This window comes from Rousettus aegyptiacus, unplaced genomic scaffold (genome assembly GCF_014176215.1).
Source record: "Rousettus aegyptiacus isolate mRouAeg1 unplaced genomic scaffold, mRouAeg1.p scaffold_m13_p_4, whole genome shotgun sequence".
Taxonomy (NCBI): domain Eukaryota; kingdom Metazoa; phylum Chordata; class Mammalia; order Chiroptera; family Pteropodidae; genus Rousettus; species Rousettus aegyptiacus.
Window position 1 is genome coordinate 155,849,810 of NW_023416307.1, and position 16,963 is coordinate 155,866,772.

At 43.2% G+C, this 16,963-nt stretch overlaps 1 protein-coding gene across 7 annotated transcripts in view; it reads left to right on the forward strand.

Annotated features, from left to right (window-relative positions):
• RBM6 (RNA binding motif protein 6) overlaps positions 1 to 13,566 on the forward strand; it is a 91,542-nt gene extending 77,976 nt beyond the window's left edge. For 5 of the 7 annotated variants that reach the window (XM_016149985.2, XM_036219561.1, XM_036219560.1 and 2 more), the window contains 13 exons: positions 926 to 1,198; positions 1,664 to 1,824; positions 2,742 to 2,839; positions 3,552 to 3,594; positions 3,732 to 3,813; positions 4,045 to 4,130; positions 4,645 to 4,791; positions 7,496 to 7,591; positions 8,515 to 8,772; positions 8,877 to 8,951; positions 9,673 to 9,770; positions 12,492 to 12,621; positions 13,320 to 13,492. In XM_016149985.2, the coding sequence (XP_016005471.2) occupies positions 926 to 1,198; positions 1,664 to 1,824; positions 2,742 to 2,839; positions 3,552 to 3,594; positions 3,732 to 3,813; positions 4,045 to 4,130; positions 4,645 to 4,791; positions 7,496 to 7,591; positions 8,515 to 8,772; positions 8,877 to 8,951; positions 9,673 to 9,770; positions 12,492 to 12,621; positions 13,320 to 13,445 (1,673 nt within the window). In that variant the 3' untranslated portion in view covers positions 13,446 to 13,492. Of the gene's footprint in view, positions 1 to 925; positions 1,199 to 1,663; positions 1,825 to 2,741; positions 2,840 to 3,551; positions 3,595 to 3,731; positions 3,814 to 4,044; positions 4,131 to 4,644; positions 4,792 to 7,495; positions 7,592 to 8,514; positions 8,773 to 8,876; positions 8,952 to 9,672; positions 9,771 to 12,491; positions 12,622 to 13,319 lie in introns of all 7 variants that reach the window. The other 2 variants (XM_016149984.2, XM_016149987.2) reach the window with 1 other exon arrangement.
• Positions 13,567 to 16,963: the final 3,397 nt, after the last annotated feature.

Sequence of the window (16,963 nt, forward strand, 5' to 3'; positions counted from 1 at the left end):
TATCCCTTATGGGAAGTTGGGGTGTCACTATAAAATACAGTTCGGTGCATATCCATGTAGCCTTCTGAACAGCCTAACGTAGTATGCATAGTTTCTCAGCTGGGCTTTTGGCTGACAGTGGAAATCCTCTCTGACGAATTGGGGAAGGCACTGCATGCTCTAGAAACCAAACCACCAAGTGGGAAGTTCAGTAAATTACTGAGGCTTTTAGCCTGTTGTGTTACTTGAGGCAAAAATGTGTTTTTTTTCCCTCAAAAAGACTTCTTTCTCGGGCTATTCTAACAGAGATTGTTCATTGAAAAACATTGGGCGCCTTACCGCTAAGATGGCTGAGACAGCTTTAACCTGGAAACAGCACAAGTGCTCACTTGCTGCCTATCACTGCTGTTAATCTCTGCATTGCTTCCGGAGAATGTCTCTTTTTGAGTCACATGTCTCTTTTTGAGTCACATGACTTCCTGCGAACCCTCAAAGAATGGATGAATTGTAAAAATATGCCCCTCGTTAACTGGGCAGATTGTTCACATATAGAAGGAGATTTGCAAGGAATCACTTATATTTTGAAGGACATTTGCCCATTGTAATTATTTGCATGTGAATGAGCTATGTGTAGATAGGTCTTTTCTTAGCTTGTCCGTAGGAGAGGGGCCTGTAGTTTTACAGAATTGGGGATAGCTGTCTTACTCCCATAACTCCGGAAGAAGCAAGGCTCCTAGATGTGTTTGGGATATATGTTTCTACCAAACTTAGCAAGCGCCATGCGCTGTCTCCTTAGCTTTGCTTAGTCTGTCAGGACTTTTTCGTAGATATTTCTGAGACTGTTGAAAGCATTGCAGTATCAGTATTTGATGGCAGATGAGGAAGCACAGCGGTTGGGTATTTTGGATAAAACCTGGAGATTCTCTTTCTGTTTTTGTTCCTCTAGTGACAGAGGCCAAGCAAGAATTAATAACCTACCCTCAGCCTCAGAAAACATCCATACCAGCATCATCAGAAAAACAATCCAGCCAGCCCCCGAGGTCCATTGATAAGGAACCTGAACCCAAAAAGCGGGAAGAAGGACAAGAACCACGCCTGGGACATCAAAAAAGAGAAGCTGAAAGGTATCTGCCTCCTCGAAGGGAAGGGCTTGCCTTCCGAAGAGACCGAGAGAAGGAGCCATGGTCGGGGGAGACACGCCAGGATGGGGAAAGCAAAAGTAAGTGGTTCGTCAGGGCATGTGCCAGGCTGTGGCCACTGCAGTTGGCATAGGTGGCCTGTGTCGTGGGTCGGGACCAGCTACTTCCCTCAGCCTGATCTAGAGGCTTCTGCTTTCTGCCGGCCTTGCTGCAACTGGCTGAAGGAATCCTCATTCTTCAAATAGCAAGTTGCTATTCAGATGCAGCAGGGGGAGACCACCTAGGAATGCCAGGTGCTGTAGGCGTTTTGAAAAACAAAACAAAATGCAGCAAGACATAATTTTAGATTTCTAAGTATTGGTGAAGAAAATCATGAAGTCTTTATTTGACCAGCATTTTGTTGTAGAACCAGCCTTGCTAGAGGAAGTAGTATCTACTGTCATCTGCAGTAAAAAAAAAAAAAAACAATCAGGTTCTGAGGACTTTAAAAATTAACCTTTCTCTCTCTTTCCTTGTCTCTCTCTGTTCGTGCTTGGTTTGTTCAGCAATCATGCTCAAACGCATCTATCGTTCCACACCACCTGAGGTGATCGTGGAGGTGCTGGAGCCCTACGTCCACCTGACTACTGCCAACGTCCGTATTATCAAGAACAGAACCGGCCCCATGGGCCACACCTACGGCTTCATTGACCTTGACTCCCATGCGGTGAGTTTCCCCCACCTTACTGTGGCCTAGGGACAGCTGGCTCTAGAAACCTCAAGAAAGTCTAAAGGATTTCTTTCCTGATGGAATTCTCATGTGCTACCCGGTATCATAACCTCTCTCGTTCTTTCCTTTGGGTTTACTGTTTATTCACGTGAAGCAACCACCCTTGAAACTTAGGACTCTGAGTGGTTTCCCAGATCAATTTTTGTCTTGTGGCATTTATAATCTCCAGTTAAAATAAAGGAAACTTAGTCACTTGTGAAGAATCTGGGTACTGAACCTTTAAAGAGTTTAGTAAATTTTCTGATTTCTCAAACTTGTTCTGCTCAACCACAGATGGTTTTATATTTGATGGTAACACACTTCTTTTTCCTCAGAGTGTTGCTTTAATATGCTTGTGGCTTAAGTTTTTAGTTGTGGGGACCTTTTCTATGGAAGTAACATGAAGATGATAATGAAAATTATTGGTGTTTCATAGATTTCATGCTCAAAAATCACAAACTAGATCTGATACGAGGACAGTTGCAGCCTAAAAGAATAAGATTTGAGTTTCTGAAATATATACCAGAAACTGAACAAAAACAAAAAGCAGAGTCATAAATATGGGTTGATTATGCTGTCTTCTCTTCTGGAGCAAACCTTAAATCTGTGTAATTCAGAAAAAGGGATGCTCAGCACAATAAAATGTTTTCCAATAAAAGCAAAAAAAGAAACTGACGTCTACTCTGACCACTGTTCTGGTCAGCCCTTCATTAAGAGTTGCCTGTTTTTACCAGTGTGCTCTTCCTATGACAGTAATGACCAAAACATACTGTTCAGTAAATTTTCCTTTTGAGAAGGAAAATTCCTGTTCAGTTCTTTTTCAGAGGACATGGCCTTTTCTCTCTTTGGGCTCACGTGTGTCTTTGGTTCCCCAGGAAGCTCTTCGTGTAGTGAAGATCTTGCAGAACCTCGATCCACCATTTAGCATTGATGGGAAGATGGTAGCTGTAAACCTGGCCACTGGCAAACGAAGGTAAGGCGGAGGGGTGGGGTTCGCTCGTGCTGCCTCCGCTCGGGGCTCTGCGAGGAAGCTCCTGTTCCTGGCCGGCAGGGCAGAGGTGGTAAGACAGGATGCATTCGCAGTGCGATTGCTTCAGACATGCGCAGATATGTTTTCTTTTTCTGAAGCTTGCCTCGTTCCAACTGCAGATTTTTTTTCCCCTTAAATCATAGGCCAGGTACTTCAGTCCTCCCTTTTGTGACTGCCTGGTATCTTTGGGTGCCAACGATATACTCAGTGATAATATAGTCGTGGATGTGCAGAAAAATCTTGATACAGCCTTGTCCCTTAGAATCCTGAGGAAATGCCGTCCTGACTTCCCACTCCCTGACCTCGTTCAAACCTCAGTGGCCCTGGGAACTCTGATTCCTCTTTACTCCTTCCCTCATCTCGACCCAGGAGAGGTACTGGAAAATGGCTGCCTCAGAGAGTCAGGCTTACAGGGATGGGGACAGTCTGGCTCTTGCCCCCTCAACTCAGTTGCTGTTTCGCTCCAGCAGATGGCTTTGTAGAAGTCCCACTGCTCCTCCCCTCGGGAGTCTCTGCACCACCAGACCTGCTTACTGTCGGTGCCGATTCCTTTCCCTGCAAAATGGAGGAAAGGGAGTTGGCCAGTCTGTAGGGTTAGACACTTCCCAAGTGGTTTTGGTAGCAGGCGCTTGACAAGTTGTATTGTTTGTTGCAGAAATGATTCCGGGGACCATTCTGACCACATGCACTACTATCAGGTACGCTTCAGCAGTTGGGGAGTGTTCTGCTAAAGTCCTCCAGTGACTGAAAGAGTGACCTTGAATTCTCTGCGGGGCTGACTATAGGTTAATGGCTGTTGGAAGTTCTATGATTTTAATTTGCCTTTCTTTGATAGGGTAAAAAATATTTCCGAGATAGGAGGGGAGGTGGCAGAAATTCAGATTGGTCTTCAGATACAAATCGACAAGGACAACAGTGTGAGTGACTTTTGTGTTGTTTCTGTTGTTCTTTCTGGTTTGACTACTCATTCATTGAAATCTTGGTCACAAAGTTAGCAAGAGATGCTGCTGACTGCGGGTGCTCATTCAGAGAGAGCACCACCCACAGGTTCTGCACCTATTTGGGTTGGCCAGTCTCATTCTTGGTGAGTCCCCAGCAAGGGCTTCATTGGCCAGGTACTAACACTGGCTCTGGTTTATTCTCTCTAGCATCATCTGACTGCTACATATATGATTCTGCTACTGGCTACTATTATGACCCTTTGGCAGGAACCTATTATGACCCCAACACCCAGGTAAGTCTTTGGCTGTGTTTGCCTTGTCAATGATTCTTTTGAAAAGAGTACCTATAATTATTACTTTGAAGATTTTATCCCCTGGATTCTCTGGTTGCTCATTGCATGAAAAGTAGAAAAGTTTAAATCTGTGGAAACGGAATATTTCTCCATTCTAGGCAGCTGCTTCGACTTTTGTACCTCATGGCTAGTCTGGTGTTTTAAAAAGTTTAGATCTTATATTGAGTCGTATTTATTTAGGTGGATTTTAAAGATGATGACTTTTATTTTAACTGTTGTCTGTCTGGAAAACCATTGTGGCATTACAGCGCTGCTCTTGCTACAAGGCACTGGCAGTAGTCTGGATGTGTCCTGGCCGCTTGGGGTGGGTTTCGACTGTTTGATAGGGTCTCTTCTCAGGCTTGGCAGTGAGAAACCTGTTCTTTCCCCCAGAAGGAAACTGCGCTCCTCAGACCTGGAATCACTGGGGAAGTGAAGCATTCTGTAGACTTAACTGTTTCCCACTGTGTTGCAGCAAGAAGTCTTTGTGCCCCAGGACCCTGGGTCACCTGAGGAAGAAGAGATCAAGGAGAAGAAACCCACCAGTCAAGGAAAGTCAAGTAGCAAGAAGGAAACGTCTAAAAGAGATGGCAAGGAAAAAAAAGATAGAGGAGCGACAAGGGTGAGAGGCCTTGTGAGATGAGGTTGGAGATGTGCTTTGTTAAAAACCAGGCAGTCTCTGCCTCTCACAGCCAGGGCTCTTTTACAAATGCAAAAACCGCGGGCGGTAGAACAATGACTCAGCTGTAACCCCAGCACCAGCTCCAGTTTCACTTTGCCAAGTTCCCCCTGTTCAGTGCTTGGCTCTGTGTACACAGTTCTGTGAGTGTTTCTTTAGCAGAGGATGCCATTTCGTATTTTTTATTCACTTTCTATTTGATCATAGTTTTTCTATGTCTACAATATTTTTAAATTATTATCTTGGCGCCTCACTAGTAAAAATGGTACACTGGTAAAAGTGTACCCTTGTTTTCTTTATCATTCCTGCATTGTTTGTCTTGTTTTCTAATCTTATACTGTTATAATGTACACCATTTAGCATTTTATTTCTCCTTTTAAATTATTCCCTTAGAATAAAATTTCAAGGTCAAAGTTGAACATTTTTAACATTTCTTAACATAAAATTAAATTATTTTCCAAAGAATTATATTGATTTACCCTTACACCAGTTACGTATTAGTAAAAATGGATGAATGCTTTTGGTTCAATTCATTACTTGTCTCTTTATTCCCTTCTAATAGTGCTAGTTGTTGGCGGGGCAGGCTAGGAACTCAGATTTTAGAGTCACATTGGCTTAATGTTAGATTCTGCGTTTGCTACTTATTTTTTCCAACTACATTTGCAATCTTTTCTGTATTCTTCCAATTTTAGTATATGTGCTGCCTAAGTGAGCACCTAATCTTTTCTAGAGTGAGGCTATTAATGCCTGTCTAGGAGGATTGTAGTAAAAGCTGAAGAAGATAATGCATGTAAATGTCTCATCTGGTTCCTGATAGTAATCTCTCAATATATACTAAATGTTATATGTTTAAAGGTTTTTTTATTTTGAAATCATAACATTATAGCTATTTCACAAATTAGGAATGTTGATATAAGAAACATCCAGATCTATAGAGGCTTTTTTTTTTTGATAAGGTTATTTGAGTGAAAGTGACAACATGCCAGGAAACAAGATCTCAGATGCTGGAGGAAATAACAGTTTTGCAGCTTCTTTTATACATTTGAAATTAAGGAGGGAACGGAAGGAAGATTACATGGAAGTGGAGGAAAGCGTGGTGGGGATTGGATTACAGGGTAGTTAACAAGATTATGCGCTTTTTTTTATTTTGACAACGTATTTCATTTACTTATTTTTTTAATTTTTATTTTTTAATTAGAATTGGTTTTAAATATTAGTTTCATCATAGTCGTTAGACATTTATATAATTTACAAAGCGATCCCCCCAGTTAGTCTAGTCCCCACCTGGCACAATACATAATTATGACATTAGTTTTTGCTATATTCCCCATGCTGTACTTCTCATCCCTGTGGCTGTTTCGCAACTGCCAGTTTGTACTTCTTAAGCCCTTCACCATTTTCACCCATCCCCGCCAACACTCCCGCCACATCTGGCAATCACCCGTTTGTTCTCTCTCTCTGAGTCTGTTTTCATTTTGTTTATTAATTTACTTTGTTTCTTAGGTTCCACATATAAGCGATATATGGTATTTGTCTTTCTCTGTCTGACCTATTTCACTTAGCATAATACCCTTTAGGTCCATCTATGTCAGTTGCAAATGGTAAGATTTCATTTTTCTTATGGCTGAGATATTCCAAAGTATATGTACCATAACTTCTTTATCCAATTGTCTGTTGATGGACACTTAGATTGCTTCCATATCTTGGCTATTGTAAATAATGCTATGGTGAACATAGGGGTTCACATATTTTTTCGAATTAGTGTTTTGGTTTTCTTCAGATAAGTACCCAGAAGTGAGATTGCTAGATCATAAGATAGTTCTATTTTTAACTTTTTGAGGAACCTGCAAACTGTTTTCCATAATGGCTATGCCAATCTGTAATTTCACCAGCAGCGCATGAGGGTTCCCTTTTCTCCACAGCCTCTCTCGCCAACACTTGTTTTGTTTTGAACTATTGCCGATAGCTATTCTGGCAGGTATGAGGTGGTATCTCATTGTGGTTTTAATTTGCATTTCTCTAATGATTAGTGATGTTGAGCATCTTTTCATATGTCTGTTGGCCATCTGTATGTCCTCTTTGGAGAAATGCCTGTTCACGTCCTCTGCCCCTTTTTTAATTGGTTGGGTTTTTTATTTTATTTCATTTTGTTTTGGGGTTGAGTTGTATGAGTTCTTTATAAATTTTGGATATTAACCCTTTATCTGATGTCTCGTTGGCAATATCTTCTGCCATTCAGTAGACTATCTTTTAGTTTTGTTCATGGTTTTCTTTGCTATCCAAAAACTTTTTAGTTTGATTTAGTTCCATTTGTTTATTTTTTCTTTAGTTTCCCTTGATTATGTGCTTTATTGAGTGGGGTATTACTATTACTATTTCAAAGGTAGGTTAACCTAGATGCATGAAAACAATGGACAAGGCTGGCTTAAAACCTATCTCTAAAGAAGTTATAGGCCTGGGGCATGACTACCCACCACGACCTGCCCAGTGAGGAATTTATGATCAGATCACCCTGTGAGATTACTTCCATAGAACCCTTTTTTTCTCTCTCCACAGGAGGTTTGGGAAATTAGACTAATTACAACAGGGTTAACTCTTAACCTAACTATTATGAGTGTCATATGAGAATTACCTTTGGTTTGATCAGTTTCAGGAAAATGCCAGTGAGGGGACAGCACCCCCAGAGGATGTCTTTAAGAAGCCCCTGCCTCCCACTGTGAAGAAGGAAGAGAGTCCTCCACCAGTAAGGCTGAGCGGATGCCCTGGGCTAAGGCTGGGGCTGGTTCCTAATGGGAAAGGAAGTTCAAGGCTGATGTCTCACTTTGATGTTGGTCCTTTAAGCTCTTTTGTCTCCCAAAGGACTCCTCTTGAGTATAAGCATGAAGTAAATTTTCATATCTGCTAATTAGGAACATAACTGGAGAATCAAAGACATTGATCTGTCTTCTTTCCTTTGACCCTGCACCGTTCCCACCAGTACGGGGCATGCCTGGCCTTTTTTAAGTTATAAACTTGATTGTGTCAATTCTTCTCTTCTAAACAACCAAAGAAACCCATTTTCCTGGCCCTCATGTTTCCTGTCTTAAGTTTTCTATAAGCTGCTGATAAACACTCTTTGCCTGCTCCACATCATTAATTCAGTTCGTTGTGATGCTTCTATCCTTACCACGCCTTTGCCTTTCCCTTTCCCAGGAGCTAGATCTGTCTACCTGAGTGCTTATCTTTCAGTTACTTTAGTCCACTTTCTAAATCCTTTTTGCTCTGGAGGTTCCTGTAGCCTTAATAAAATGTGTCCCTCCTCTTCTCCATGTGACTTGGAGATGACCGCTCTCTCTTCCATTTTTGGAACTTGTAATTTTATAACTGTTCTCCTATGTACTAAGTTGGTTCCCTTGTCTTTTCCTTCTCTTCACCATTCTGTTGTTAGAGTCACTTCTAAGGGAACTTTTCTGGCTTACCTGAATGAGTGAGGAGAAAAGTCAAGCTTTGACCACGTTGCCTCCATCTGAGAAATGACCAGTGTGGTCAGTGGGCCTATTATAAACCCAGCTCATCTTTCAAACTAAAGGAAGAAACAAGATGCCGACATCAGAATATCCAGAAAACAGGCCCCAAAATATAGGTTGGGTTTGAGTTTGGGGTTAATCCTTGGCCTTCTTTTTCCAGCCTAAAGTGGTAAACCCACTGATCGGCCTCCTGGGTGAGTATGGAGGGGACAGTGACTATGAGGAGGAGGAGGAGGAGGAGCAGCCCCCTCCTCAGCCCCGCACAGCGCAGCCCCAGCAGCGAGAGGAGCCAACCAAGAAGGAGAACGAAGAAGACAAACTCACTGACTGGAATAAACTGGCTTGTCTGCTCTGCAGAAGGCAGTTCCCCAATAAAGAAGCCCTGATCAAACACCAGCAGCTCTCAGACCTGCACAAGGTATTAGGGAAAGGGGCCCTGACCATAAGCCTTAAAGCAGCCACTGGGAGAGGCTTGGAAGAATTTTTTAAAACCTGTACTCATAGAATGCCTTTTCTTCTCAGCAAAACCTGGAGATCCACCGGAAGATAAAACAGTCTGAGCAGGAGCTAGCCTATCTGGAGAGGAGAGAACGAGAGGTGAGCTTCAGTGGCCTGGTACTGCCTTGACTACAGCTCTTTGTTTTCTGGTGTAAAATTTATAGGCTGTTCTAAAGACAGAGAATTCAGAGGCTCTGAGAAATGGTATGTACGTTTCTCAAAACTCATCAAACTACATTAAAATAAGTGCATTGTATTATTTACAAATTATACCTTAATAAAGTTGGTATTTTTAAAGCTGGTGCTAAGGGTCTCTGGGTAGATCAAATAAATAGCACTCGTCTTTCCTGCTCAGTTTTTAAAATCAATGAAGGAGTGTTAGATAGGGCTGCTGAAGTAACACCCTTTACTGCTACTAAAGGCTGTTAGAGGAAGTAGTTTTCCCAAGAAAGCCAAATGGGCTTGCCACCTAGACCACACAATAAGGCAGATCACCTACCCAGCCTCAGGCTCCACCAGCACAGGGCAGGCCTTAGGTGATGGTAAGGAACCAGGACATGGAGGCCTATGGGAGATCTCTTCTTTCTCCTCAAAAGAAAAAAAGACAGCTGAGCCAACCTTACCAGCTTATTATTAGTCCCAAGTTGGCCGGTCAAAGGAGCCACTGCTTTTTCAGGAGGAATGTATGAAGGAGTGAGAGGTCTGGGAGCTGCCAGGTGAACGTCCTTTCCATTAGAAGTATCAGGAATAAAGTGAAGCTTCTTCACTCCTCTGTCCCTCAGATGGAAATTTCAGGGTCTGTTCTTCTGGTCACCAACAGGGAAAGTTTAAAGAAAGAGGAAATGATCGCAGAGAAAAGCTCCAATCTTTTGACTCTCCAGAAAGAAAACGAATTAAATACTCCAGGGAAACTGACAGGTAAGCGAGGAGTCTTGACTTAGTGTTGCCCTCAAGACCTAATGACGAAACCGTCTCCTCCTCCGCTGGCGCAGCTGTTTTCCGTCTCAAGGAGGTGAGGTTATCAGGAGCAGGTTCTGTCTGCACTCTGAGTGTGAGGTTCGCTCCAGCCTTTTGACCACGTGTCTTTACACAGGGAGTATGTATATTCGCGTGGAAGCTTGGCTGGCTGCTTAGCTGCTCAAAGCCAGGGCTGGAGTGGCCGTTGTTGGAAACCCTTACTCCCCTCTTTGGTCATGCTGTGCCCCTTGTGGGCCCGATAAGCATGCCATGCTCTTCTTGGGCCTTTTCTCCAGGGTACTGAATGAGTGGTTGGCTGCTGATAGACCTATGTGGTCTATAGCTCCCTGTGCATGTTTCTAGTGAGGTCACCCCCAAGTTGTGGGCCCTGAGTTATAGACTTCATTGATAACCCTCTGGGTACAGATGCTGCACTAAATGCAAGGAGTACTCAAGGGGACAGACATGCATTGTCCTGGGCTGTCTGAACACAGAATAAGGAAGGCTTAGGTGACTCTGTGTCTCAGGGCAGACACAGAGACCTAGTAGAGAGGAGGGGGCATTTTAGTAGGAGGGGACTGCGTCCACCGTGGGTGAGAAGGAGTACGGTCATGGTGCATTTGGGAAGGTCTAAGAAGCTTGGTGGAGCTAACCACTAGAGATGTGTGGTTGAGTGGCGGGAGATGAGGCTGGCTCAACAGATCTGGAAGCCAGTTCATGAAGTTCATGCCCCCTGAATGCCATGCTAAGACTTTGGCTTAGGGCAGTGGAAGCTTATAAAATGATGACAAGCAAGGTATTGATCTAGTTAGACTTGAGCAGACCTGTATGTTGTTCAGTGAAAGAACTAGAAGCCAAGGTAGATTATGTTTGTGGGGAAGAGAGAAATTACATATGGAGAAAGTCCCCTGAGGGAGGCCAGATGGGGCTGGGGCTCTGGTGTTTCAACTTACTTGCTCACAGCCCACCATACGAGGTTATTTTTGAATCATGGTCCAGTAATTGTGTGTAACTTGAAAAGAAATCTTCATAAAAATACTTCTTTACTGTGTGCAATAAACTCTGCTATTTTTATTCTACTCTTCTATTTGCATTTTTAAAAAGTATTAATGTGGGACAACCTAATCGATGCAAATCTCATTGGGTCATTCTCTGCAATTTGAAAGACGGTGGACTCGGACTAAGGTGCTGGAGTCAGCCAGGAGGAAGGACACCTTAGCCCTGAGTCGGTTGGGCTTGATGCAGGAGACCCTCTATTTCCTGAACCCTTCGCACCGCATCCTACTGGCTCTCCTCCTCCTGTGCTGGGTGGTTCCGGATATTCTCCAGGCCTCTGCCTTCAGTTTTCCTTTATTCTTGCTGCTCCACCCTCTTTACCTGAAGTTCTAAGGCAGCGGTCCCCAACCTTTTTGGCACCAGGGACCAGTGCTCCTATGATAATCTAATGCCTGACAATCTGAGGTGGAGCCGAGGCGGTGATGCTAGTGCTGGTGAGTGGCTGCAAGTACAGATGAAGCTTTACTTGCTCTCAGCTCACCTCCTGCTGTGCAGCCTGGTTCCTAAGAGACCACAGATGGTACCGATCTGTGGCCTGGGGGTTGGGGACCCCTGGTTTAAAGTACCCAAAGTCTCAGCTGCCACTAACAGGTTAACAAGTTCTCTGGCTTCACCTTAATTCAGTTTCGTTTTCTGAACTCGAAACCACTGCTTCTGTTTACCTTCTGGGCATCTTGATCTCTTGGACATCTCTCCGGCTTCTCACCCCAAACAGTTACTCAGTGTCATATCCCACATCCCGCGCCAGTCCAGTCCTGCTGAACCTGCTGTGCTTCTGTTTCAGAGTAATAATATCACTGCGTCACAGTCCACTGGTGTGACACAGCCTGTATTGTTAGTGGCCATATTTCTAATTAAACCTCGCCCCCCCTTTCTAGCTCACCTCAAACTGGACTCCCTAATCTAAATCTTTGCTCTTCAATCTTCTGTCCATTCTCTACCCTACCACCAAAATGACCTTTGTAAACAGAAATCAGCTCCTACAACTCGTCTTTTTGTGGAGGTAGAACTTGCCTAGAGGGAAGCTGGGGTGTCAGGGGTTTTTTTCATTTTTTTTCCCCCCAGTTGGTTGGGGTTTTTTTCCTGAAGGATGAAATCCAGAGTCATGATTCAAGCATGATGTTTAAGTATTTTACAGTCTGACCCAAGTGGCCTTTTGTCAATTACTGCTGCTCCTCTCCTGGGCGAATTGTATTCTTTCACTTCTCCTTGCTTGTGTCTTCCTTTCCTCTCATGCTTTTTTCCTAGTTCATAAGCTCCTCATTTGTCAAGACCCAGTTCAGCTGTACTTTTTTGGAATTACTATCATTTTGGATGATGCCCCTTCAAGGTTTGTGTTCCCTCTGCTTTATTTCCATAGCATGTCCACTGTTGCCATATCCATGGCTGAGCTCTTCAATGTGCTATAAGCATCAGTTGACATATTTTCCTTCCACGTGAACAGGGTCAGGTCTTGGTCATCTCTGTATCCCCAGGATGGAGCCTGTTGCATAGATAGCAAACACTCAGAGATATCATTTAATATACATAAGAGGAAACAAATCTGAACCAAGGGGACAGAGGTTTTTATTAGGCTCACAAACAGATCACTTTGATGGTGTCTAAGTATGTCTGCTTCTTTTGCAGTGATCGTAAACCTGTTGGTAAAGAAGGTCTTGACAACAGCAGCAAAGGAGGCTGTGTCCAACAGGCCACTGGCTGGAGGAAGGGGGCAGGCCTCGGATATGGCCATCCTGGACTGGCTTCAGCGGAAGAGGTGAAATGGTTTTCATCTTGTTAGGGTCCCCAGTGGACCTGGATTATACTTAGCTTCCTCTCGTTCTGTGGCCCAGAGCTATTTCCCTGCCTTTTAGCTGGGCTTTCTCCACTGCCGGCTGAGGACATGAGGGCTGAGGAACCCATCAGTCTTGGTTACTGGGGTATAGCTATGCATGCTGCCCCTGAGGCTCATCTTATTTTTACATGGAATAAGAGGTGAGGCATTGTGGGAATTAGGCAGTTTGAGACTGAAGAATAATTTGGTGAAGGGATTCAGGGAACTAGGAATAAAAGGTATAAAGGCACGTCTGAGAGGGATTGTCATCAGAGGTCTTAGATGGCTCAATTTGAGGATCATGAAGTTAGCCCTGGTTCCCAGGAAGGCTTTGGCCCCCCTCAGTTTTCAGGAAGAGTAGAGAAAGCGATAAGAGGAAACACTGCCCGTTTTGTGTTGGCTTAGTCCCCCTCTGGAATTTCCAGCTATAGGAGATTGGCTTCTGATATTTCTGGTGTCGAATCCTAGATCCCGAAATCCTGGTGTCACCGCCCTCCTTACTCATCTTGGGTATTGTTAAACATCTAAAAATTCTTCTGTATCCTGCTCTTTACTGGTCCTGAAATGGTTGTAATCAAAGACCATCCCTGAGGCTAATTTAATTTCTAGAGCTCACTTTATTATTTGCCTTTGTTTTTCAGACTGAAGGCCGGATGAGGGGGCCCGGTGTTGGGGCTCCAGGAAGAACCAGCAAGAGACAGTCCAACGAGACTTACCGAGATGCTGTGCGAAGAGTCATGTTTGCTCGGTATAAAGAACTTGATTAAAGCACGGAGTTGAGTCCCGTAGGACACAACCTCCTTCTTGTTTTGTTTGTCCGTCTCTCCTTTTGTTTTGTTACTGTTCTTGCTGCTAGAACTTTTTTAAATAAACTTTTTTTCAATGTGATTTTTTGAGTTGTTAAAAGTTTTCTCCCATAGATGGGTGGGGGTAGGTTAATGGTGGAAGGGAGAGTTCCTGGCCGTGGGCCCATCTGCCATGATGCTGAATGGAGAATGCTGCAGCGAGCCTTGAACCACCGTCTGCTCTCAGCCTGGTGGGTTGCAATGACCTTTGAACTCTAGCCTGTGTGAATACTATCAGATTTTTTTAATGGTTTTTCTAATCTAATTAGTGACCATAGCACCTCATTGTTTGCTTCTATTTCTTCAATAACTGCCTAGGCTGAACTGTTTCTATAAATTGGTTCATTATTCTGATGACCTTTGAAAGTCCTCTTCTTCTGAGTTCCCCATTGTTGGGAGGTGGGGCAGCAGCAGTTGTGAAAACTCTGAGCGCCTGCTGGGTGCTCATGCTTCACACACGGTGATCACCACAAGCTGGCACAGTAAGAGTTACCACTTCGCTGCAGCCATCATTCAGCTTTTCCTTCCCTCCATGGCTAAAACTCCCCAAGAGGTGTCTCTCCCTTTCAGATCTTTCTTAAATTTTCTACCATATCACTCATACCATTTCACAGGGTAGTTTTCTTAATTCTTTACAGTTAAAAGGACTATATCCTATGAACCTGTTAAAACTTTAACAAATAATTTCTCAGGATGACATATTATCATAGTAAGAATTTCATTTTTCAGATATTTCAGGGGAAGACTATTTTAGGAAGAGAATTGTGTGTTTAGAAGAACATCTTCATTGTATAAGGTGGGAGCTTATAAACTCTGTAAAGAGCCAGACGGTCAGTATTTTAGACTTTACAGTCAGGTTTCTGTTGCAACTACTCAACCCTATTGTACTGAGAAAGCAGCCATAGGCAAGTGATTATAAACAAGCTGTGTTCCAATAAACTTTACAAAAAGAGGTTGCAGGCCAAATTTGGCCTACAGGTTGTGCTTTGCCAGCTCCTGTACTAAGGGCAGAATCTGGGTGCATCAGGCAGGACCAAGGAGGGCTCTTTAAAAAGAAAGGGAGTGGGGACTGGCATTTTGGAGGGGATGTGCAGTGAGTCGGAGAGAGAAGGGGAGGTGGCCATACACCAAGGAGTAAACGTTTCTAGCAACAGTAATGATAAATGTGAATTTAAATTGTTTGCCTCCAAAAGGGAAAATAGCCTCAGGACCACCGTGGATTTGGGAGGGAGGTGCCGCAGGTTCTGGGCCTGGCTACCGCCAATGCCGAGTTGCAGGTGGCCCATTTGAGTCTTTCAGTCCCAGACAGATGCACTCCAGGAGCCCTTCTGGTCTAACCGATGGTCTGCAGGTACACCTGCGGTGCATCTCATTACTTTCTGTCTGACCATCACTGAGTAGGTCTCAGAACACTTTGGAAACTGGTCCAGGTTTGTCCTTAACCAACCAGACCAGGTTTTCCTCTAACCCTGTGCCATTGTGTTGGGCCAAGAGTAAGCTATGGACATCAAACACTTCGCTGTTGAAGACTCATGTAGGGGCTACTTAGTTGACCCAGGTTATGTTGGCTGCCCAGCAGAAGCACCATCAGGTTATTAAGTAGTCGTTCCATGAGTGGTTTGAGAATCTACTTTACTTCCCATTGGGGCTTGTAGCAAGACCAGTGTTGTTCTCTGTGGCCGTGGGACTCAGTCTACTGGAAAGATGGACGTTAAGGAATCACTGACATGATAAGATTTTTGCTGGAGAAGTACAGCGAACTATTGTGATGGTCTGACATAGACTTCTCATTTGGTGGCAGCAGCATCTTCCCTGAAGACAGACCTCAGAGACTAGTTTGAGCCATTGCCTAGTTTAATTTTCTAGTTTTATTTTGCCACTTTAATGGAGATTTTGCTGTTGGAAATAAGGTTTAAAGTATTCAATACATTTTAAAAGCAGTACTTTGAGTATTGACGAAAGTAGAAATGACATGAAGAAACTTTCCTGGGAAGTTCCCTGAGGACTTTGATCAGAATGCCAGCTTCTTAAGGGCAGGGATCTTGGGTAATTTTTTTCACTATTATATTCTAGCACCCGGGACAGGACCTAACAATTGGCACTCAATAATTGAATAATACTGAGCTTGTAGATCTATGAAAAATGATTATTGAATTAAATTTTGATTGCATCTCTGTTTATCAAAGCCCATCTTGACAAAAGAAATTAGTTTGTTGGTATAGGCAAGAGTTCTCACATAAATCTCTTTTACTTTATATTCTATGGCAGTAGTTTCCAGCCTAGGACCAAAACATGTGAACTAGTTTTTTTCTTTTGCCAAGTGGTGGAAGATTAAGGTGGTGGGAATGGGGGGAGGACTTAAGATTATTATTTCATTAAGAAGAAAACTTCTACATCAAAAAAGCAGGAAAGGCAATCAAAGAAATATCCTTTATTCTATATTGAACACATGTGGATTTACTGTTTCCTTACTTAGCTGGAGACTTAAACTTTTCTAGACCCACATTAGCCAGAGTGGACTTTGGGGGCACAGCTCTGGAGCTCAAGGGGGCAGTGTCCAAAAGAAGGGCAGCAAATTCTGAATGGAATCTTTTTTTCTAGGCACCTCTCTCAGAATGACTTTGTACCTTTTATGAGCAGCCATATGGCTTTTATGGCTGGCAAGGAGCCCAACCCAGCAACACCTCAAGAATGTTCGGAAATGCTTGTTGAACTGATTTGGAAAGAAGGCAATTGACTGCTGGTGGTCATTAAGCCTAGCAGGTTCTGGATTCTTGGCATCTGCATCATCTGTTGCAGGGTTGCAATAACCCCATCTACATTTAACTTTTTAATTAAATATTTGAGTACCTTCTGTGGACCACATACATTAACTTTTTCTGGTAATAAAAGTTTTACATATATACTCCCCCCCCCCCAAAAAAAAAAAGTTAGAATATCATCACATATTTCTATGAAAAGATAGAAATGTGCATGCATGTAGAAAGGGGTATGGTCTGAATGTGCTCACCCCCACTCCCAATTCATATCTTGAAACCCTAACCCCCAAAGGCAATACTATATTAGTAGGTGGGGCCTTCAGGAAGTGATTCAGTGATGAGAATGGAGCTGTCATAAATAGGACTAGTGCTCTTATCAAAGAGCCCACAGAGCTCCTTAGACACTTTCATCATTTGAGGATACAATGAGAATTGCAACCCGGAAGAAGGCCCTCATCCAACCATGATGACACCTTGATCTTGGACTTACCAGCCTCCAGAACTGAGAAATATATCTCTTTTTATAAGCTACCCAGTCTATGGTATTTTGTTATAGCAACCCAAAAAGGCTTTAGATGATAGGTTAGGTAGATATAGATAAATAGAGAGGAGAGAGGAACAGAAATAATTTACCCATTATTCTGAAATCCAGATTCCTACCTTTCCACCTATTTTCATGTT